The sequence below is a fragment of the Coturnix japonica genome, chromosome 4 (assembly GCF_001577835.2).
Source record: "Coturnix japonica isolate 7356 chromosome 4, Coturnix japonica 2.1, whole genome shotgun sequence".
NCBI classification, from domain to species: domain Eukaryota; kingdom Metazoa; phylum Chordata; class Aves; order Galliformes; family Phasianidae; genus Coturnix; species Coturnix japonica.
In genome coordinates, this window is record NC_029519.1 from 12737595 (window position 1) to 12760636 (window position 23042).

At 40.5% G+C, this 23042-nt stretch overlaps 1 protein-coding gene across 1 annotated transcript in view; it reads left to right on the forward strand.

Annotated features, from left to right (window-relative positions):
• Positions 1–22796, forward strand: part of CHRDL1 (chordin like 1) — a 35998-nt gene extending 13202 nt beyond the window's left edge. Inside the window, exons 5-12 of the mRNA XM_015860692.2 lie at positions 9975–10120; positions 11044–11137; positions 12640–12707; positions 13948–14122; positions 16991–17185; positions 18204–18371; positions 19053–19142; positions 20268–22796. Of these exons, the coding sequence (XP_015716178.1) occupies positions 9975–10120; positions 11044–11137; positions 12640–12707; positions 13948–14122; positions 16991–17185; positions 18204–18371; positions 19053–19142; positions 20268–20398 (1067 nt within the window). The 3' untranslated portion in view covers positions 20399–22796. The remainder of the gene's footprint in view (positions 1–9974; positions 10121–11043; positions 11138–12639; positions 12708–13947; positions 14123–16990; positions 17186–18203; positions 18372–19052; positions 19143–20267) is intronic.
• The last annotated feature ends 246 nt before the right edge of the window (positions 22797–23042 follow it).

Below are 23042 nucleotides of genomic sequence, written 5' to 3' on the forward strand. Positions count from 1 at the left end.
CAAACCAAATCAGGTATCTTACAGGAGTGGTCAAAACAGTTAGTAAACTGTTGTTGTCTCCCATACGAAATGTGTGTCTGTTGACTAATGCTATATCATCTGAAATTAGTTGGAAACACAAACTATTACAGCAGTACTCAGAATCAAAACTATTTATGAGTAACTTACATATCATCCTTCTACTACTAATGTTGCCTGAACCAATATGCATGGTTCAAATACCAAAGGGCTTTTTGAGAATTTGGAGATGGATCTAGACTTCATGTTTGACTTGTGGAACCTTCCGCTGTCCAATCCAGACTCTACTCTACCATAGAAGATCTTCAAGGTTCTCATCTCTGACAGGTTTCAAACACAGAAACCCTTATCTGTTATGTTAACCTGTCCCTGTAAGTCCTTGGGCAGAATTTCTTCAGGAACTGTTCTGCCAGGAAGTTTGCTTTCTGTATTATCCAGTAAAGAAACTTGAGACCACTGGTCACACAGATGTGTAAAGAATCTCTGAGCCTGTGACCTCCTTTCCTCTGTGCAATAGTAAAAGGATTAAGGAAGAAGGCTACAAGGAGATTCTCATGAGAAAAGTGATATGCAGATAACGTTTCATTCTTTAATGAATTTTAATGCAATTTCAATCTGATAGCAACAAATATTGTAGTTGTTGAAAGTGGATATCTGCTGTATTTTGAGACAATGGCAACAAAAAGCACCTTGCAGACCACCCAAAGTCTGAGATGTCGACTGTGTGACTCCTGAAATTTTTGACCATTTGAAATCATTATCCATGCTTGTCTGAATTATTTATCCACAGAATAACATCTAATTCTTCTGCAACAGATGCATATGTAGGATATTTAAGTTCATCACCACCTTATCAGTGAGTCCTACTACAGCTGTTTTCCTCACACCAACTGGCACTTGAATAACATTCAGCAGGCAAAACTGTTTCTTTGGAGCTGCAGGCACATCTCGAATTTTAGAACTACTGGCCACATTCTCAGCATCCTGCCTGCTTCTCAGCACCTTGTCACATGTCTGACACAAGCTTCAGTTCATGGAAGAAACACTGCATATTCAGCTCCCTTTTAGTGTTCATCTCCACCTTCCCTTGTTACTTTACCTCAGCATCTGAAGCCCTTAAGACCTTCAATCCATGATTTCACACTTCCTGCAGGCCCTGAAGCTCCACCACCACCTTCACTACCTAGATCACTCTTCAGATGATGAAATCAGAAATAATCTGTGACCAAAGCTCTCATTAGCCATAGAGCAGAAGGCCAGAGAATATTTATGCTAACATGCACAGGAGCTGACAGTAGTAACTGCAGAAGTGCTATTATCAATCAATAGGAGCCAATCAATCAATAATTTCTCCATTTGGCATTTGGTTCCCCTGGGCTTAGGTATGGTTACTCCACATAGAGAAACAATATTCACATCTGGAATCTGAATGACACATAGAATGCTGCACAGTGCCAGAGAATAGTGAGATGTTCTGGCTTTTGCAGGGTCCCAACAGTGGGCTACTGCCAGATAGTTCAAATAAAGAACTTATTTGGAAATAAATGTTATTTGGAAATACAACAGTATAAGCATTCTTGGGAGGCATTTAATTTTTTCATATTGACCTGGGCTCAAATAATTTTGTTTGATTGGTAATTTGCCTTTGTTACTGGCTTCATAAAGGAATGTTTGCTATTGCAGCCAGACTGAGATTATGATTAGTTCCCATTCTGTGTCTTTGAACCTTAGAAGTTAAAAAAGAATAAATCTATCTGTAAACCAGCATCCAAAATGCACTGAAAAAAAACCATCTGCACACATGGATGACCAGACTAGAACTACCATTCTTTGGACAGATACGATAGGGTAGGGTGGGCTGCTCAGAATTTTTCCAAGACAAGTTCCAAGAGCTTCAAAGATGCTTCACAGAGGGTTCTAAGTCCAGCAAAGCTAAATTCAATTTGTTTCCTTGGCTGGGAAAATGACAGATAGAGTCATATAATAGTTCAGCTTTAGACCAGGAATTAAAATGGAGCAACCTAGAAAGTGTTTTATAACTTCTTCAGAGTTTTGCTGAGCAGTTTCTTTATGCCACTATAAAAGAAAACACAGGAAATTAAGCTGCAGAAAATATATTAAAATAATGTGAAGAGCTTGACTTTAACCCTAGAAAGTTAAAAGCATCCAACAGCCTTTTGAGGGTTTACAGTGAAACTGCATCTTTTCTTTGAATCTGTATGAAATTTTATGCTGTCTAGATAAGGTGCTACTAGTTCCTTCAAGCAGTGAGTTTCACACACTCTCTACTGGCTGGCTGTATTAAAGACTGGCTGTTGCCATTACCTCTGAATTACCTTGGAGTTTTTAGAGCTTAACACAGTCCTTGAAGTTATTTTAATGTAAAGCATTTTGTGACTTAATATCTTTGACACCTGCATCTCTGAGAGGCACATATGGATTTTGTTTAGAACTTGTGTTTGCAGTTTTGGGATAGTGCACAACTTTCCAATCCAAATGTACTGTCAGCCTCAGCCACTGCTTTAAAAACAATATCACTGCACTGTTTTTGTTGTTTTTTAGAGGGACATTCACACATCATCTACATTTCTTTAAATCTTAGATTTATAATAATTTTGATGGTGATGCATTGCTGAGGGAAAAGGCTGATCCACGGCCTACTGTAGTCAATCAACAGGTTTCCATTAGATCTGATAGTTTTTTGATGAAGCCTTCTATGAGAACAGATGTGGTTGTCGACTGTGATACAATCCCCTCTCTAGAAATGCTAAGAGGCAAGCTAGAAATATGAGACAGAAGATCAAAGAGGAAACTGCCTTTCTGCTGTACTACACAGAGTAGGTGTTTGGGCCAAGTTCCAAATCTACTTCATTCAATGGACTTCAGATCAGACCTTGAGGTGTCACATTCATGTGGAGTGGGAACAATAGTAGTAGAGGGAAGAAATTAAGTAGGGAAATTTTTTATAGAAAGGAAATCCATTTGCTGTCTTACACTGTGCTATAATCCCCCAAGGAACCTGCAGCCACCAAATAGCTAGGTGAGATAGGTAACCCTGCACTGAAACAGTGGGCAGCTTTTTTCTCTCTGAAGTTCCTGTATTCTCATGAGATGATGGATCAGGATTTAGTTCTGGTAATAGAATAGCTTTACAGTATTTGTGTTCTTTACCCTTCTTGACATGATAGTGGTAAGAACACTTGCTCTTTCAGCAGCTGTTGGTTTTGACCTTATACAGCCACTTTGCAATGGCAGTCTGTCAGTTTAGCTGTGCAGCCCTGAAGGTTCACTAGCAGCAGATCAGGAAGAAGTAGTGCTGATAGGTATCGTGCTTTTCTTTGGCAAGAGTATGCACAGATAGCAAGGGAAGTTTGGCAAGTGTCTGGAAAAAAGAGAAAGCATGCATTATCCCAGGTCACCATGACACTTGTCTTTCACAATGCTCTGTGCTGCTTATAAAAGAAATCCCCTGCCTTCTCTGCTTTCTTTATCCCCCATTTGGCTCTCTCTTACCAAGAAGCCCTAGAAAAGCACACACATGCTAAGGTGGCCAAGACATGACTATGAAACATCTCCTGCACTAAAGGCCTCTTTGGGGAAATGAACCACCCTGACAGAATAAGAAAATCCTGATTCCCAGAATCTGGATCAGAAGATGAGCATTAACTGAATCTCTGTGTACAAAGCAAACCTACTACTGTCATTTAGTTTTGCTGGTACTGCAGTAAAATAGACAAGTGCTCTGTGCTACATGAAAGCACTGCTATTTGTGAATGAAATGCAATGCATAAATACAAACATATATTATTTGTGTTACCCTTTTCCTGTATAAACATGATGATCTTTTTGAAAAGAGTATATTAAAAATAGTTTGGATTGGATGGGGCATCAAGGTTAGTCCAATCAACAGAGTTGTTCCAGATTTATTTAATGTAAGTATGTCAAAACCTATTTGACTGTCACCCTCCCAGCAAGCTGCATAATCCCTTTCTGCAGGATGCTTCCCTCACTTACTTATGTCTCAGTCTCTATTCTGAGTTTGTAAGGATCAGATTATCAACACATATTCATTCCTCTATTCCAAATATGTGCTTCATAGTGAATAGCTGTTTCATATACATAATAACCATATTCCGTTGGCTTGTTGCGTAGCAGAGGGAAGAGCCTAGTACAGAGGATTTCTGCCTGGAGGCAGGTTTCTTCATCCTCTGCTTGGAACATCATTAGCATTTAGCTTCTTTCCAGGACTGGGAAGTGCTTTGGCTGAACCCACTGGAACACAGACACCAAACAAGCAGGGGTCAAAGTACTCATTACCACTTCTTGAGAGCATTGATTCTGTAGGCAACAGGTTAAAACACACAAGCATAGAATTGTCATGGTTGGAAAAGACCTCTAAGGTCATCTGATCCAACCATCCATGTACTGATTTTTGTCAGTTCATTTTGTAATCTGCAACTTCACCTGCAAGATTTTATGCAGAAATACAGTTCTCTGCACATGAATACATGATCTCATTACTGTTTTTCTGAACTACTTCAGTTCATATTTTGGGGCCTCTTGGGATTTGTTCTTCACAGTGGAACCTGACATCGCCATTGTATCAGCTTTAGCATTGCAGTAAAACACCACCAGTATAAAGACTCAATAAGCAAGAATTAGCCCTGAATGTCTCTTCTGACACTTGTGTGAGTTACCCTAGAGAATGGTTTTGCTTATAGGGAACAGACCTTGACTCCATGAGAGTGGAGAAGTAACAATAAACTTTTATGAGGGAGACCTAGAGCTACGTGCAAGTTCTATGCAAGCAAATAATGCTCTGAAAACAAATCTGAGGTCAATGTAAGTGCTGCCCACTGTGTTGGACGGTGTGTGGACTATGCTGAGTCAGGTTTCAGGTATTTTTCAATAAGCAAAATAGCGAGAAGTACTCTTATACTCTAGTTGTGCTCGCCTTTGGCACTAGAAATGCTCACAGTCGGCATTCTTCCAAGAATTGTTTCATTTTGATTAAGAACCTTCATAATTGCTCTTTGTGTGTTGCTTCTGAAAAGTTATGCTGCAATTCTGATGCCAGTTTTAAATGTCAAGGCAAGTAATATGCCCTCGTGTGATGTTATGCTGCAATTTGGGGTGACTTGATGATTTCTGTACGGAAGCACAGTGTGTGCTGGCTGTTTAGCTGGTGTCCACAGACAGCTTCCTGCACTGGGATACAGCCTAGAGAACTTTGAAGTAGCTGATGCAACTAAGCTAATTCCTCCAGTTTTGTTCAGTAAGTGTTAAAGTTGACTGAGAATACAAGTGACTGTGCAGGAGAGATGGCAATGGGAGTACAAGTGATTAGGCAGGAGAGATGCCACTGCAAACAGTGGCTGCTGACTTATAGCAGGATTCAGTTTCTTGTCTAGCGAATAGGGCTCCAAAACAAATTGCATATTCTTGGTCTGTACAAGCTTTTGCTCCATGTTGATTCAGAAAACATGTTTCATAAACTCCTCTCTGGATTGAAATCCATTATCTATCATCTATTCACTTACAACAGACTAGAGAGACTATCTGCAAAACAGTTCCCAGTATGGTTAAGTTTCTTAAGGCATTAAACCTCCTGATTAATTTCCAATTGTTTAGCACTTGCTTGTTTTTACAAGGGTGGTTAATAAAACAGACAAACTGTAAAAACCAAGCCAGGCTGAGTGCCCAGCATTTCTGCTTGATGTTAAAAGCCCATCTTTTTCAGTAAATGACACTAGGTGACTCTGAATGTTGCAGTTTAAAAATAGTTTCTAAGTCAGCAAGCCAAGAGTCTGTAGGATTTTTAAAAAATGATCTTTGCCAGATGTTCTGATACTAAAATAAGCAATAGTGAGAGAGTTAAGGAAAGCAGCAACAAGAACAGCCGGAGTATTGTACTAGAAAGTATCTCATGGAGGTGCAAAAAGAGCTCACAGACCATTTTTGAGTGCTGTGCAGGGTGCTCTCAGACCCTGCTAAGCAGTATGCAGAAGCCAGAGTTCTGCTTGCACACCTTCCTTGTCTCAATTGTACCATCTCCTCTTAGGGAGCACACTTGGTTACCATTTCAGTCTAATATTAGTGTCAGATCAGACTTAATGTAAATAGTTCACTGATTGTCAAGCCCTGTCCATAGTAACTACAAATTTGCTTTGCCAGCTTGTTAGCAAGTGTATCTGTATGTACAGAAGGATCCAAGCTGCAAGCCTCGTTGACTGTAGGAAGGACTGGATCCTGAAGCCCTTCCTCACCTCAAGCAAGTCATCCACTGGTAACATTTCCCATAAGATTAGTTTGCCCACAGCCAGTTACTGCTTTTCACTGCCTACACAGAAATACTTTCAGTGATGTTACCACTGATCCAAAGAGCAGGAACTGCCAGTGGAATTTGTCTAAGCTATTCAAGGGATTAGCTGCAGATAACTGATGCTCTTCTGCTTCATATCCAAGTAAGGATAAAGCATCTCAGGAGCAAGCTTTTATAACAATCCAGGAAGAAATACAGATGTAAGCAGAAAAGGGTAAATGGTAAATGATGCCATTTCCAAAGTTGTCTGTGGTCTATGTGACACTGTTCTGTTGCTCCCAGGAGACTGGAAGCTCCAGAAGCCAAGAAGCCCCTGGAATTCTTGGCCACATTGTGCATACAAACACTCCCCACCCCCAATTATCTGATGCATGTTTCCAGGAAAAATCTGTGATTGAACCAGAAGATCTCCATTGAGCCAGAAGATTTCCATGGTTTATGAAATTCATATCTAATTCCATTACATCAGAGAAAAGGATGTTAGGAAAGAATGGACACCGCACTTCATGTTAAGTTAGTGTCCCTTCATGGCAAACTTCTTCCCATACTGTTTCTTGATGCATCCTGTCAAACGGAAATCAGTTCATACAGTAAGCAAGCTATGGGTATACGCAGATTTAGTTCAGAGTGAACATTCATTTCAGGCTTCACTATAGATCTGAACAGACAGAAAATCTTCTTTTCTAGATCAACTGTTCCTCCCTGTACAAGCTTCCATCTCCCCAATCATGGTTGTATTCTGTTGCCTGTTTGTAAACCCTGAAACCTTCAGCCAGACTCATCCTCTAAAGATGACTACAGAGTCAGTTCAAATCCATAGCAAGTCATGTGCTCAGTCTTGGCTGCACATTTTAGCTTCTTGCTGTAACCTAATGATAAAGCCATGATAAGTCAGGCTACCTCGTGATCTTATCTTGAACCTTTTAAAATCACAGGCAATGCAAGCATGGACTGTCAACCTCTATTTTGAAGTTTGTGCCCTTGGAGAATAAATGGCAGCCACAAAAACAAAGATACTTCCTTTTCCATTGCTGCTGTAACATCCTTAGCCTTTGTTTTTATATTGCTTCCACTGACATGCTATGAATGCCAAAAATGACACTATTGAACCTAGATAATTAAAAGGACTCACACCGATGGTTTGCCCAGCACTTTACGGGGGCAGCTAATTGAAGCAAGATTAGTCAGCACCGTTAAAATGCCAGGTAAAACTACAGGAACAGTTGTGATTAAGAAACAAGGTTTACAGACAAGGCTCTGAGCAATGCTGCATGTTTGCAGTTAGCTAACCCAGTTCTTACCTTAACTGACGCACTGAGTAAAGCATGCTGATATCAGCATTAATGGCATGATTTTTCAAAGTTCCAACCTGGTACTTATTACAAGTATATACAACGTCTACAATTTCACGTTCTACAAGAGAATATGATATGAGGGAGTTTGAACTCCTCTAATTAGCCACGATTCCAAGAGCACTAGAAAAGAAACCAAGGCAAGCCCTAGTTGTAGAAAGTCACTCTCAGGCTGACTTTCTCTCTCCAGAAGCTACATACAGGCATGTGATACAGACCTTTCCTGCAGCTTCAGATGCTGTGTTTGGAGATCAACTGCACTCATCAATATGGTCTCTATCACATATCTATCCACTATACGACGGGGTGTATTTTTCTGCAGTAAGAATCATGCGATCTTGATCTAAAACTTCTAAACCTTCTTTTATGCAACCAAGTAGCCCCATTCATTTAATGCACTCTAAGATAATCACACACACAGGTATGTGCAGCATCAGGACCAAAAACATGGTCTTACTGCCTGGTACTGAAACTGATTTTTCTTATAATTATTACATCAAATAAGACTTCCAAATAGCAACAGAATTGCCTCCCATGTTCCAAAGATAGTCAAGCATACAAGAGTTTTGGGCTGTACATTATGATTATATCGTGCTGTTCCAGAGTGTGCATTACTAGTAAACTGACATATATTGTGTTTCATGCTAAGCATGAGTGTGAAACATGTTGGAAAGGTACCACTACACAGCTTTGGTTGCGCCAAAATAATGCTACATTTGTTGCTTCAATGCTCACTCTGAAGAGAAATCAAATATCAGGCCTGGGGTCCTAAGTGGCCCCTAAATGGATAACTTCTGCTTTTCTCCCACAGGTTCTTTGCTGACCCACTAGATTTTCAAATACTGCAGATTTGACGTTTACCACTTACCAGATAACTGATACCTGATGAAGCCAATGTAACAAAATACACGCTTTTATCAAAAACTCTGAATGTTGGTGTTTACAATGCCAGTATGTATCACCAGAAAACTCAGCTGAGAAATTTGCGCTCTGAGGCAGCACAGTTTCTCATCTGATAGATAATAAAAGGGACTACAGCAGGACCTGAATTTTCAGGTCAGGTTTCTTTTATATAAAAGCACAAACCCACTGAATGAAATTTCAGCTGCGTTCCTAGAAATCTGCACTGATTCTGGCTTCAGAGAACAAATACTCCACTGTTACTTCCATAGAGCTCTTGTTCAGAATGCCTCTTTCCATGCTGAGATGCTAAGTTCATGCAAATGTAAATGTATTAGTGTCAGATTTGCTGCCCAATATGTATCAAGTGACTTACATTTCATAGGTAAAGTATAATCCCTTTGCAGAGTTTGTCAGCTGTGTGATAGTTAAACAGTGTAGGGAATGTTTTAACTTAAGATATAAATAATTTTGAGTCTAAGAAGAAAATTTTACCCATGTGGTGCAGAACTGCATGTGATCTCGAGTGAAACAAGAGGTTTCAGGATTGAATGGACACTGACATCTTGTGTGCTTCATTGTACGCACTCAGTTCTGCAAACAAAATGCACTGATTTGCACAACTCACCTTAAAATGCATGTAAGAAAAACAGTGGCTTTTGGGTAGCTTTTGCAGCCTGCCTTTGAAAAGTTTTGCCATTCTGAAAACAACAACAGCAACAAAGTGTGAAAGTCCTTGGGAACAAACACTTATATAGAACATAGTACAGTTAGTCTTGGGCTTGTTTGCTCTTAACAGAGTTCCATCATCAGTTTCAGTTTTCCTGTACAGCAGAAGGTCTGCGCTGTGAATGGCACAGAAGCAGTTCTGTGCTTGCCATGTGGTACACTAACCTGCAACTAACTCCCACTGCAAATCATTAATACAATAATACCAGATCTAAGAAGGGGGAAATAATGCTAGAAATGTGTTAGTGGCAGTGGAATTCTGTGTGTGTACAGGACCTCATGCCTTCTACATTAAAACAAAAAGAGCAATGTAAATTTAACAAGTGAGCATGTAACTGCACCGGCTTATCCTAATTGTAAATGCTGTGGAAGACAGGGCAAGAGAAAGCACAGCAGCACATGAGATGGCAATCTGTGCTGGCCTTCGTGATGAAATCAAAATCCAAAGATTAACTGAGACAGTCAACTCGAAAGTGTGAATTATGAAAGTTCAGCAGTGTGAGAATTTCACTCATATTTTATGGCATGACAAAACTTGTCCTTTTATAATAAAGTGAAATGGGGGAGCAGGGAAGCTTCCCTATCCCTGTACTTGTGATATTGGTAGTTGTGAGGACAATTTGCATGAAGTGTTTCTTTCCCGTTGCTTTCAGAAGATTCGCTGTTCTCAGTAAGCAGCAAAATCACTGGGAAGTCCTGTGAATACAATGGCACCACCTACCATCATGGCGAAATGTTTGTGGCAGAGGGGCTTTTCCAAAACAGGCAAGCAAACCAGTGCGCCCAGTGCAGCTGCTCAGTAAGTACCACAGCTTGTCAGAGCCCTTCTCTGTCTGAGCTTCATTTCACCTTTCCAGAAGACATGGCACTGAAATGCATGCAGTCCGTAGCACACAGTAGAGGCTGGGAACTGGGAGGTAACACAGAAACTCACAAGCCAGTCCATGGCACCTGGTAAATGCCAGGCTGCCTCCTGCTCAAACACAGAGGACAAAGCTCTCACCCTGTCAGACATCTACCATAGGTAAGCATGCAGTGCAAGGCAGCAGGTAAACAACTGCGACTTGGCATTTATGGAACATTTCACTTCAGCCTGACTGGAATATGCAGCACTGAGTCACAGAATGAAACTGGATTCATTTGGGCTGAGCTGATAAGAGCCCCATGAGCTGAGACTGGACAGCAACAGGCCCCAGACCCATTCCTGAGGTGCCACCAATTTAAATCCAGCATATTGGTGCAGTCACCCAGTGACTCTTAGGAGGCACTTTGTGAGCTGTAACATCCTTCTCAACCCAATCAGGATCTCTTCTGATCAATTAATTGCCATATTCAACATTAACGACAAGCTGAACAGGTCAGCTACTGAACAAATCTGTGACTGCAGGTGTCACTGCCAAGTTCTTCCTCCAGATCAGCATTATGACATGATTTAGGGAGGACAGGGGGAAGAATTTACACCAGATGTAAATGTTAGACAGATTTTAGGCTTATAGCAATTGCAGTTCCTTCCCTCCCCACTTCTTCACTTTTTCTCCCTCTGCATGACAATACATTTAAGAACTGCTATTCAGATTCTTCATTGATATAATATTCTGCTTTTGGCTACTCAAGGGGCATATATGTAAACATCCATACTAGATTTAAATATGTCCATAAAAATGCATATATGGTACTATATGAACTGATGACTCCTAAATACTCCTTGTGTTTTACTGGCAGGAAGGAAATGTGTACTGTGGGCTGAAGACCTGTCCCAAATTAACTTGCTCTTTCCCAGTTTCTGTTCCAGAGTCCTGCTGTCCAGTTTGCAGAGGTAAGTGTTACACATGCACAGGATGCAGATCAACATGTACTCCTTCCCTTCTCTGTGCACCAGCACTGGCACTTAGGATGTTGTCTGCAAGTTTCTCATTTACTCAAAACCCAGACCATGCTGGGAAATTAAACATCAAATTCCAGCAGGGCAACATTACTAGCTTTGTTTTCCTTAATTAAAACAAGGAAAGAATGCACTGATGATAAAGTTGCATTCCAATGATGAGGACAATCAGGGCTTCAAATGATGAATTTAAATAGTTGCCGTTGCTTTGGCTAGACAGGTTTTGAATTCAAACATGAGGTTCTATCAGACAAGTTGTCAGACCTGCTCAAGTTATACAAGACATAAGAATTTCAATTCAGAAGCTAGTTTCCATTCAGTTTAAATTATATACATTCAGCAAACACTGGTATTTTATTGGCAGTTCCATTCTGGATCCTGGAAGCGTGGAGAACTTGGTTATGAGGAAGTGTACTGCCAGCCTTACTAGCCCTTTCGAATGTCTACACTTAAATACCTGTCTGTAAGCCTGTCTAAACATCTGAAGATTCCTAGATGCATTGTATCTTACTGTTGGTATTGTGGCATTTGAGTCGCCACTTCTCAAGAATCTGAGCACCTGTGGCCAGTTCTCAGAATGCCTCTGGTTTTCAGAAATGCCACTTATCTGGTCTCAGTCCAACAGCTCTGCATCCATCTTGTGCTGTGAGCTCATTGCTGTCACTGTCCTTCCAGTCAGAGCAAGGATGAGGATTTCTATGTCAGGATCCAGCCTTCCCTTAAGTTAAATTTAAAGTTCTCAAAAAAAAAATGCCATGAGGTAGCAGAACCATGATGGATCTGACTGAATGAAATCAAGTTAACTGCAGAACTAGAAACACAGCTGCATCAGCACCATGGCTCTCCCAAACCAGGATCACATCCTACTGCTGGTCTGTCACAGGGGCCCAAACTTGTGCCTGGCACTATTGTGTGCCATTCATGTAACCCAGCAGGTTCGTGATATGGCAGCACTGTGCTGTGTTCCAGCTTAGCACACATAGAGGTAGGCTTCAAGCCACTAGCAAAACAACTTTATCGGTACCTATATCTGAATTCCAAGGCTGGGATAAATTCCAAGGTCAGCTCCACACTAAATGATTTCTCCTGCTCTTGAACAAGTTTTCCAAGAACCAGACAGTTCAAGTTCCATGGCTCGTCCTGTCAAGGAACACCTCTAAATATGTCTTTAACAACTCTTATAGCTACATTCTCTCTCCAGCCACCTGAAACTGATTTTTCCCTGCTGTAATGTTCACATGGCTCATACTAGTTGTGTATGTATTTATGGAGCTTGTCTTTAACCAGAAAACAGCTGGATGTTACTCCTGTTACTCCAAGTCAAACTAAAGATTTGCAAATTTAGCTGTAAAGCTGGATGAGACTTTTCCCCTAGGTATCTCCCAAATCCTTGCACAATGACTCCCCTAACTGATATTGCTCTGCTTCATGCCCAGGAGATGGAGAGTTGTCCTGGGAGCAGGCTGATGGAGATATCTTCCGGCAGCCAGCCAACAGGGAAGCCGTAAGTGTGACCTATGATTTAAAGACACATTTTCTGCCCATGCATGCCAGTACTTTGGCGGAGGGGGTGGGGGAGAAGAAAGAAAAAGGAGGATATTAACAGGTCTGATGAGATATAGGAATATCTATTGCAGCAAGCCCCTTAATAAACTCAACCTGAATTCATGAATAAGTCTGAATTACAAACTCACATGAGCTCCTGTAGGCTCTGGATTTGGCCTTTACTGTGTGTGCTCTATGAGAATAAAATTCCACAGCATTTTGTTTGTTATACAAGCAACACTTCAAAATCATAATTACAAACTCTTATTTCCTAGTTGACACACATGCATATGTGTATTTACATTAAGGACTTCACTGCCTCTGGGGTTAACAGTAACCACTAACAACTTACTCAAGAGAGGCTTTCTGTAACAGCACTTGGAGAGAACATGAAGAGCTTTTAAGCAGTAGGCACACTACCCAAATACATGAACCAACAGGTCTTTGGATTAGTGAGAAGAATCATGCCTCATAAAATATCTGCTGTAGTACACACTATCCCTTCATGCCCATGGGTATTTTGGAAAATAATTCTCTGAAAATAGCCAGCTCTTTTGCTATAGAAAACACACAGACTACTTTCCTCTGCAAATCAAATGAGATTTTCCAGTCTGCAAGACAGATTGAAATAAGGTTCTGCTCAGTCTATGTAAAGTTGGCTAGCCCTGGTCCAGCACAGGAGTTCAGAACAGCTCCATGCAAACAAGAAGCTGGATGGTCATCCCGCACATGTATTCTGCCACTGCAGCTCAAGCAGAAAGCAGTTTTGATGAAGAAAACTAGACAAGCTCACCTGTTCTTAAAGCAGACATAAGTAAAGAAGGTGTCTAGCTCTGAATTCTGCTTATAATAAATTGAAAGAAATGGAGACTTCCGAGTTGTGATTCATCTCCTGAGATCTACAACAGGTCAGATGGATCATGTTCAAGAAGTACTTGACTAGGGACTTCAGATAATCAATTTATATGTAGACACCTACACTGAATATATAGTCTGGTGAGATGAGTTCTGTGTATGTGTAGTTGACTTAACTGCAAGTACCTGCAAAATCTGCATGGCCTTTTGGTGCCATTCCTTATGCTTAAGGCCTGTTTGTTGATAGTAGCAAGTCATTGTTTGTATTGAGCTTCAAGCACATCCTCTTTCCTCGTACTCACTGGAATAATACATTTATTTTCCTGCTCTCTTTCTGTCTCCAGAGACACTCTTACCACCGCTCCCACTATGAGCTGTCACCCAGCTCCACCAGGCAGGTAGTCAATGTTCCACGATTTCCAAGTGCCAGAAGTAACCGTGGAGTCCTACCAGATCCCCAGCAAGCCTCAGGAACAATAGTACAGATTGTTATCAACAACAAGCACAAGCATGGACGAGGTAAAGAACAGCATTTCATATGGTATTTCTCTGGGTCAGGCATTTAACACCTACAAAAAAAAGTCTTCTCAAAATATACAGCAGAATCTTGGAAATTCACACTGCTATCAAGAGACCTAAAGCAAATCAGAGAGTGAAAGCAACAGACTAGTAAAGATATGAAATAAGCTCTTGAGTGAGATCAGTTGTGCCTGCCAATGCAACAGTGCATTTCAGTCTGTGTGGGCACAACATTATCGTGTTGCTCTCTGAATTACTTTGTGGTATTATACTACATAATTCAGAAAAAACATACTGCTGTAACCAGCAAAGTGAGTGTTAAGTTCCTCAAAGGACACTGTGATGCCCTTAGATTTGCTAACTGGTTTACACAGTGACTTGTCCAGTAGGAAATAGACAGTGGTTTTGTTCTCTACACTGTCTCCTATTTTATAACTTTACTTGCTGCAAACTGCATGTATTTAAACTGCTCCACAAATCTCAGGCTGTAAAACTTTGCTGTAGGATTGGAAGTTTTCTGCCTCTAAGGCTTAGCAAATTATAAGTCATGAAAATATCATGACTTCCCCCACCTTAAGATGGTTGTCTGAGATACAGGGGGTCCTTTTCCTCCCTCAAGTCTAATAGTAGATGCAGAGCAGGTAATTAGCCTAGAATGGATGTATGAGCTGTAACCAGGCAAAGTTAACCAAAGCAATGAATCCCTTAGTGCCTTCTGATAATATATTACATTATGTGGGCAGCAGAACTTTGAGCTGATTTTGCAGACCTTATACAAACATGACTAAGACATTCCTGCTGCACTGTAGTAAAGACAAAAATAAAGAGAAAATATCAGTTGTCCAGTTCTTGGGAAAGTGGGTGCTGTATGACCAAAAGGGCGGGATGCTCAGTTTCCTGCTGTGGGTGTACATAAGCCAGCTGAGGTCTGAAGGAACAGGTCTAAGAAGCCATAAAATATATAGCTGTAAAAATGTGTATTCAGAAAAGCAGTTATCCACAAACACCAGTCAGTAGGCACTCAGAAACTACCCACAAAGAGTTAAAAGCCCCTGTATTAGGGCCAACTAATCTTTCAAGGTATTAACTAACAGAAGGAATGTTGGCCATAGGATCTTTATTATCCACCTGAACAACCATGAAAAAGCATTCAGATCATGCCAGTGTTTTATGCTGAATCTAGGAGTAGGAATCTCCACACAGTGCAATATCTCTGACATGTAATTCACACATAAAGACATCATCAAAGCAGTTTCTAACTGATTTGTTTCAGCAAATAAAAAGCATGCAGATGAATAGCATATTTCTGAATGCGGTATACTAACTGCCACTACTTCATACTTTCACTGCCTGGAGTGTGTCTAAGTTCCCCTTGGTGGAAACCAGAATGCTGACCACGTATTTTCTTTTGTTCTTCCCCAGTTACCAGGTAATGCATTAATTAATGTATAAGCCCCTTATGACACAACAAACTAAAGAATAAATACATAGCAATTCTTCTGACATGCAGAGAAAATTAGGTTGTATGGATACAGATTTATAATTCTGAGTGTGAAAAACACTAAAAAATCAGGGCATTTCAGAGCTAGAAGTTATATGCCATATATTAAGATCTACTGCAGGCTTCATCTGCTATCCTGAACTGTTCTATGCTAAACAGATTCTTTTTTCTCTCATCTTCAGTATACAGATAACACATTATTTGCTTTCATGTGAGAAACAAAACTGTTTTCCATCTCTAAAATAAAGCCATGTCTGAAGAAGGAGTTAAAAAGTAGCAAATTAAAAGCCAAATGATAACATAACCTCATGAAAGACAATACATTACAAAGAACAGTCCCCATAAATCTCAGCAACTTGGTAAAGTATAAGCCAGTTGATCACATCTGTTACCAGTTAGATGTAAATTTCAGATTACAGATAAAAATTAAATTGCTTTTGAAAGTTACAGGCAAAATAGAAACATATTTTACAAATAAAAGCATTAATAAAAATGATGGCATATTAGAAGAATTGGAAATATTTGCAACATACCCTAGCTTCACTTTAGTTGCTTTTAGAATCCAGGCAATGCCCTTTCTTTCACCTTGTTAGGATTAGTTTGCATTTTTCTTCGTGTTTATAAAATATTTAAAAAGAAAGAAGTAAGGTTTATAGGACAAATGCAAACATGGTGTAAAGCGATATAATCCCCATTAAATGCAGGGTGACCCAAACTGGCTTCTACCAGGTAGGAATTTTTCCACTCTCCTTTTGCCAGCTGTATTTCTCCGTCTCTCAGGGGCACAGATGAAAATAATACTCTGAGATGCTTAGATGCTCTTGGAATTAAATCTCAGCCCCACAGGCATCCTTTCCAGTTAATGTTTTCTCATGATTGCAAAGGCCAAATCTCCCTATGTACCTATAGACATACATATCTCCACAACTGACATCAGACTTCTTTTTGTAGCATTCTATTGCTTCTGCTCTGTGTTGTGTAGCAGAAGTTCTGTGTGACTGGAGTTCTAAAGGCCCAGGTGCCACTAATCCATCCTGTGGATAGTACGGATCTCTCCCTGCAAAAAGCCACATTCAGCTAACGCTAGGAACAGTTGTATAGATAACCTGTAGCAAATGTTGTGATTTTGCCCACTGCAGATTAAAAACTAGAAGCCGGAGCCAATTTAGCAGGCTATGCCCTGTGTGTGGACTGAGATCAGCAGTGGGAAGGAGGAGTTAGTTTGTGAAGTAAGCCAGAGTCACTAACAAATTAGGTATAGAGACACTGCTTTAAACAAATGTGCAAGAATCAAATGAAAATTCATGGCAGAGCAGCCAGTGAACGTACCTTTTCCAGTTGTACTTTTTCTTCCTTTTCTTTTATAGTTTGTGTTTCAAATGGCAAAACATACTCCCACGGTGAATCTTGGCATCCTAATCTCCGGGCCTTTGGAATTGTAGAGTGTGTATTGTGTACCTGCAACATCACCAAACAAGAGTGTAAGAAAATTCATTGTCCAGAACAATATCCCTGCAAATACCCTCAGAAAGTGGAAGGAAAATGCTGTAAAGTCTGTCCAGGTAAAATAAAGAGTTTATCTTAAACTACTGCTTTCTGTGCATGTCAAGGGCTCTGCTCGTAAGATCTGATGGAAATAGCCATAGCAGTGCCCATGGTTCTGATTTATGTGCAGAGAAATCCATGTGAGACACACAGAGCTGCCTACCTAGCCCTCCTATTAACTGTTTTCCTCCAAGGAAGGGCTTGTTGCATGGGGCACGTATGTTCTTATCAATCCCTGCCTTTCTCTCCACTATTTGCATGACTTCCTGATGCTCATTTCCAAACAGAATACACAGTTCACCACTATCAGAAGACTCTCCCATTCTTTCCCCACTGCAGTACTCACGAAACATTCAAACCATCTCATCTTCTCTCCCCCATTCTTGTCCAGCTTCCAACTTACCATTAGAATAATTACAATTTCTACTTCTATGTCCTGTGACTACGTTGGGCTGTCATGAGATAACGTTCCCTGTGCCTAGCCCAGGCTTGCACTGAGCTGCTGACTGGCCACATCCCTACGTGGTCTCTGCTTTTAATCAAAATGCAGAATATGTAGGTTCTCCCCCCAACCTTTCCCTGAACAAAGCATTAGCTTGGGTTTCTTCACTCTCTCCAACCACGGATTTTCATTACTGTTTAATTACCTCTGAGACTTCCACTCTTATTTCAAACATGCTTGGAAAGTGGACAGTGGTTCGAAAAATCTGAGGATTCTCACAGACAAATATAGCTTCATGAAACTGGATTATAAATACAAACACCTACTTGCCACAAGAGCCAGGCAGTGGGAACCTAGCAGAATGTAACACTATTAAATGCCTACGGCTTAGCTGGAGATGGATTTCAAAGATTACGTGAGTGAACATATGAGTTGGACGAGATGATCTTTGTGGGCCCCTTCCAACCTGGGATATTCCACGACTCTATGAAAACTCTAATTTTAAACTAAACCTGCTTGGTTTAGTGCCAGGTAATTTCTGGAAGACTTGTTTACAGCTGTAGAATGTGTTTTGGGCTTTTTTTCTTAAACAGAAGAAGTGCCAAGTCAAAGCTTTGACAACAAAGATTACTTCTGTGGGAAAGAGACCTTTCCCGTCTATGAATCCATTTTCACAGAGGAAGGAGAAACCATCAGGAAAATTGCAGTGGAGACTGAAAAACCACCACAAATAGAAATACACGTGTGGACAATCAGAAAAGGTGAGTTGAACAAGTTATGTATTTTAAAAGTATATCATCTCTCATTAAAATGCCAGGAATGTCTTCCTTTAGTGACATGCAACTGCATTCATGGTGGCCTAGAATACTGACAATAACTGTATTAGGAGTGAAAGCAATATCTCTTATTAGACCAACTGCTAAAATCAGAAGAAAACTGAAAAGCTTTCTGATTTGCACTAGTGCAAATTCTCAACAGTTAGTACAGGAAAAATATTATCTCCAGCTCCTTAAAGATCCTATCTACTTAATCCAATTTAAGCAAAAAGGATGCAATCCCCTTAGGACAACCTCATCTAGTGCAGCCCTTTTCATGGAAATGATCTCCAGAATGCACTATAAAGCACAAAGCCAAACCCCAGCTGTGAGCAGAAGAGAAGTTGCAGGAGGGCTGATGGTTAATAATTACTTCATGTGTTCAGGAAGCCACAAAGCCTTGTGATGACTTGTCAGTGATGTCTTCTAACTCACGACAGGCAAAATGGCAGCTAACAACAAAACTGTACTGTTTTATTATTTTCCAAGATACTGAGACTTTAGTAAGGATTATTTCACAGTGTAGTTCAAAACAGCAGTAATTCTACATAAAGGCCAGGCAGCACCCTGGGCTTAGAGCAATGCGCATGCTTCCAGTAACAGCCACTTCTTGTACCTTTGTTGAAGGGATTCTCCGTCATTTCTACATTGAGAAAATGTCCAAGAGGGAATTTGAAGAGCTTCCCTACTTCAAACAGATAACAAGGACAACCTCTAGTAAGTAAAATTCTGATCTCTTCAGGTTTTTCTCCATCTACACAACCTTGAAAAATGCGCCAATTTTACTCAGCGCAGTCAGACAGCCTCATGTTCCTCCAGTATGTGGCTTTGTATAATATCAAATAATCAAAATACAGCAATTTAAAATGTAGGTACATATAGCATGCTGGGATAGTCTCCTGTCATTCTGAGAAAACAAACTGGCTGTTTTCTGCTTATAATGCCATGAGTCTGAAATATGACTGATGTCAGCGCAACTGCACTATTTGTTTTTATTTAAGCCTATATACATACACGTGTTGTACTTGAAAGAAGCCTTTTCTATGTCCTTAGTAATATTTTTTATTATTAAAACTTGTCTTTTGAAAAGGTACCCAACTCATTTATCACTCTTGCTTCAATTTCTTTTTTGTATTTCACCAAGCTTGGGATATGACACCTAATTTGACAGTTTAATTAAGGTATAGGCATTTTTAGTTACTAGTTCTTTTGCACTGTGAATTGCCATTTTTTTCTGAGGTTCCAAGTAGGCAGGGAAGTATTTTGCCCAGGAACAATCTATTCTTCATAATACAGGCTAAGTGAGAAGCAGACACCTTTTCATCTAGGTTTCATAATTTGTTCCTTTCAGCCTTCTCTGTGCTTGTCATTGTGACCTCTATTATCACATCCTAGTTATCAGGCCTGTGAGTAACTCTATTAACCTTAGCAAAACTATACCAGAATACTATTATCTGACACAGTTTGTGTAATACGAAGGTAGCTAGAGTTCATACTGCATGAAATGCTGACTTCTAATTGCAGTCATTTACCATCACATTTAAATTTTTATATCACTGTCTTAAGTTAGAGGATCTGACTTCATAAATGGTTGAAGGAAATAGTACTACTTGCTTAAAGAAAAGGATATTCAGGTTCTTGTTTATCATTTATAACAGAATTGTTTTTCATGGAATATATTAAATGACTGTAAGATACTTTGAATGTTTTCCATGGGAGGAGTGGACATCCTCTCTTTGACCACTGTGAATCAGTTTGTCTGGAGAATGCTTGTAAGTGATGCCAAAGTTCCCTATGCCCTTCCTAAGCGAGTGTCTTTCTCCTTTGTGTTTTTGTTTTCAGGCCAGTGGAAAATATTTAGCGAAGGAGAAGCTCAGATCAGCCAAATGTGTGAAAGCAGAGTGTGCAGGACTGAGCTCGAGGATTTGGTAAAGGTTTTGTACCTTGAGAAGTCTGAAAAGGGTCACTGTTAAGAGAGACAGCACTGAAGGGAGAAACACAAGAAAACTTATGAAAACTTGGATCTGCAGCTGGACTGCAGGCTTATTTTGCTTAAGTCAACAGTTGCCCTAAAAACCAAAACTATAATGCAGTAATTATTCACATCATGCACAGCAAATTTGCTGCTTTATGTGTAGTGGTCTGTGTCAATCGTTCAAATATCTCCTCCAAAAGACTAGGAGGCTCTGTGTTACTGGTGGGGGAAGTAGAAAGAGAGACTGTACTTTCCCAGAGTTGCATTTCTTTACAAGTTAAAAAGAGAAAACAGAACGCTTTTATTATTTGGCAAGTTATTCAAACTAATGAAAAGAAGGACACCTAATAAATGTGCAGGAGTATGGAGAGCATTATTTCCTGTACCGAGCTCATAGCATTTCTGGAGTTGAAATGGCTTGTGGATTTCTCTTTAAGTAGTGGAGGAAAAATACAAGTGCTACAATACTTGTGTTGGAGGCATAAAAAACGGATTTAAACTAACAAACTCTAAGCAGCCTGCCTTTGGGATGATGTCTTGTAGCTGAGCAAACAGAGTCCATAAACTGAACAGCAGGTGTTAGTGGCAATCACTATATTTTTGTAGCAACTTGAGCAAATGTTCGCTTTTAAGTGGTTTTCACTGTTTCCACCACCCACTTCTCTTAAAAAAAAAAAAAAAAAAAAAAGGTATTATCTCTCAAATCACAGCCCTAATAACTTCATCCTTCTGGGCTCGATTAACACATGGTCTTGGCTGATAGACTGCCTTCTAAAGCCATGCTGAAGAAGGTGGTGAAGTACTTGCAGCACTTTCAGAACTCTTAGGGGGTTGCACCTCCCAATTAATAACTCCTTCATTGCAACAGAGCTTAATTTATTTGTTCTGGTTTGTTTCGAAGCTAATCTTCTGCATTTTTTTCGGATGGTGACTTCCCAGTTCTCAGGCTTCAAGGACAGATTTCTCCCGTGACAAATACCAAACAGCTACAGCAAGCCTTTAGAACACAGTAGCCCTATGAAAACTCTTATCTTTGTGAGAAAGCATTTTGAGATACTCTGTTAAATTTAGTGTAGCACATCTGCAGTGTTCAAGAAAGATGGCTCTTATCTGCCATAAAAGAAGGAGAAGGTTGCTATTTTGAAAAAAAAAAGAATTTTCTCTGACGAGTCACCATAATGCTGCACTGGGGGCTGCAGTGTTGGGTGAATTCCCAAGAAGCAAATGACTCTGCCTGCTTTGCCTTCATTTTCTGCTCCACAAGTAGGAAGGAACACTGCTGTTCAAACACACACTAGGAAACAAAGCTTTATGGAAACAGTCTGAAGCAGGGGCTGGGCCTGCTTCAGGAGTGAAGTCACAGTGACTGCGAGGATTTTGAGGTTTGTTGTTCTGCCAGCAAAAGCACTGCAGGGGTGTACCCATTTCTAAAGGGATGGAGGTGTGGGAGAACTCAGCGCTGAATGCCAAAAGCAGGTTTCAGGCAAAGCTTCACCACCCCGAGCACACTGGGACAGCCTTCCCACAGCTCCTCTCAGCCAGGCTGCAGCGTGGGGCTTCCCAGCAAAGAGAAAAACAGGCTGAAAGGGGTGGGAAAGCTTGAGGGAACTGGGAAAATAACTCACTGAGTGATCCAGGACGTTGTAACTCTAGGATGCTGCATAAAATCACCACATTGTCCCTAGGCCTGGATGCAGAGTAGCTAACATAGAGGAACACTTCCCTCCCTGCTGAGTGCTCAACACAGTCCACCGTGTAAGGAAAACGTGCTAAAAACGGATTTGCAATAATAAAACTCAGTCTGATGTCAGTAAGAACCAAACCTCATCAGGCTGCAGTGAGGACAGCTGCTCCAGCATGGGTCCTGCACAGCCACAGTCCTTCCAGCAAGGCCACAGGGAGCCCAGGCCCGGGGTCCCTCCTGCCCTGATCTGCTGCAGGGCCACTCCTCACATTTCTCCCATCACTGCTGGCCCTGTTTCACACTTTATGAAGTCCCCTTTCCCCAAAGTGTAGCTGCAGAAGCACCAGCTTTGTCTTAGCAAAGCCCACAGCACGTGGCATCGAGTTCAAATGTGCTGTAGAAGTGCTAAATCTCACTAGAACTCTCCTGATAAGCCATGAATTATATTGATCTTTCCTTTGGTGAAGATGCTGTAAGGAAGACTGAGAACTGTAGCAATTTGGTGGGAAGAGCAGCAGTGGCCTTCTCACCTCATGGGCATAGTGTGTAGCAGGAGCTGGTGAACACAGACTGAGGGGAAAGTATACAGTGTTTGTGTTTTTACAAAGGTGGCAATCAGCTTTTTGTATTTGTGACAGGACTGGTGGAGTCCAGATTGTGTATTTATTTTATAATAAACACTTTCTAAGAAAAGCAAAAAAATAAAAAAATTTTAAAAATCATAAGCACCATTTAGGAAAATGCAGCATTGCATTTTTACAGTTTTTTCATCACTTAGGGAAATAAAAAACACAGTGTCATCATGCTTTCAATTCTTTTCATGGGACGTATGCCTGTTACAGTACTTATTTATGTACTTGTATCACTTCAACCTGGTTTTATAAGTTAATAAACTCTAAAGTTGTTAATAAACCAAGCCGTTCTGTGTGTGATGTTTGCTGGGTATGTTACAAGAGTC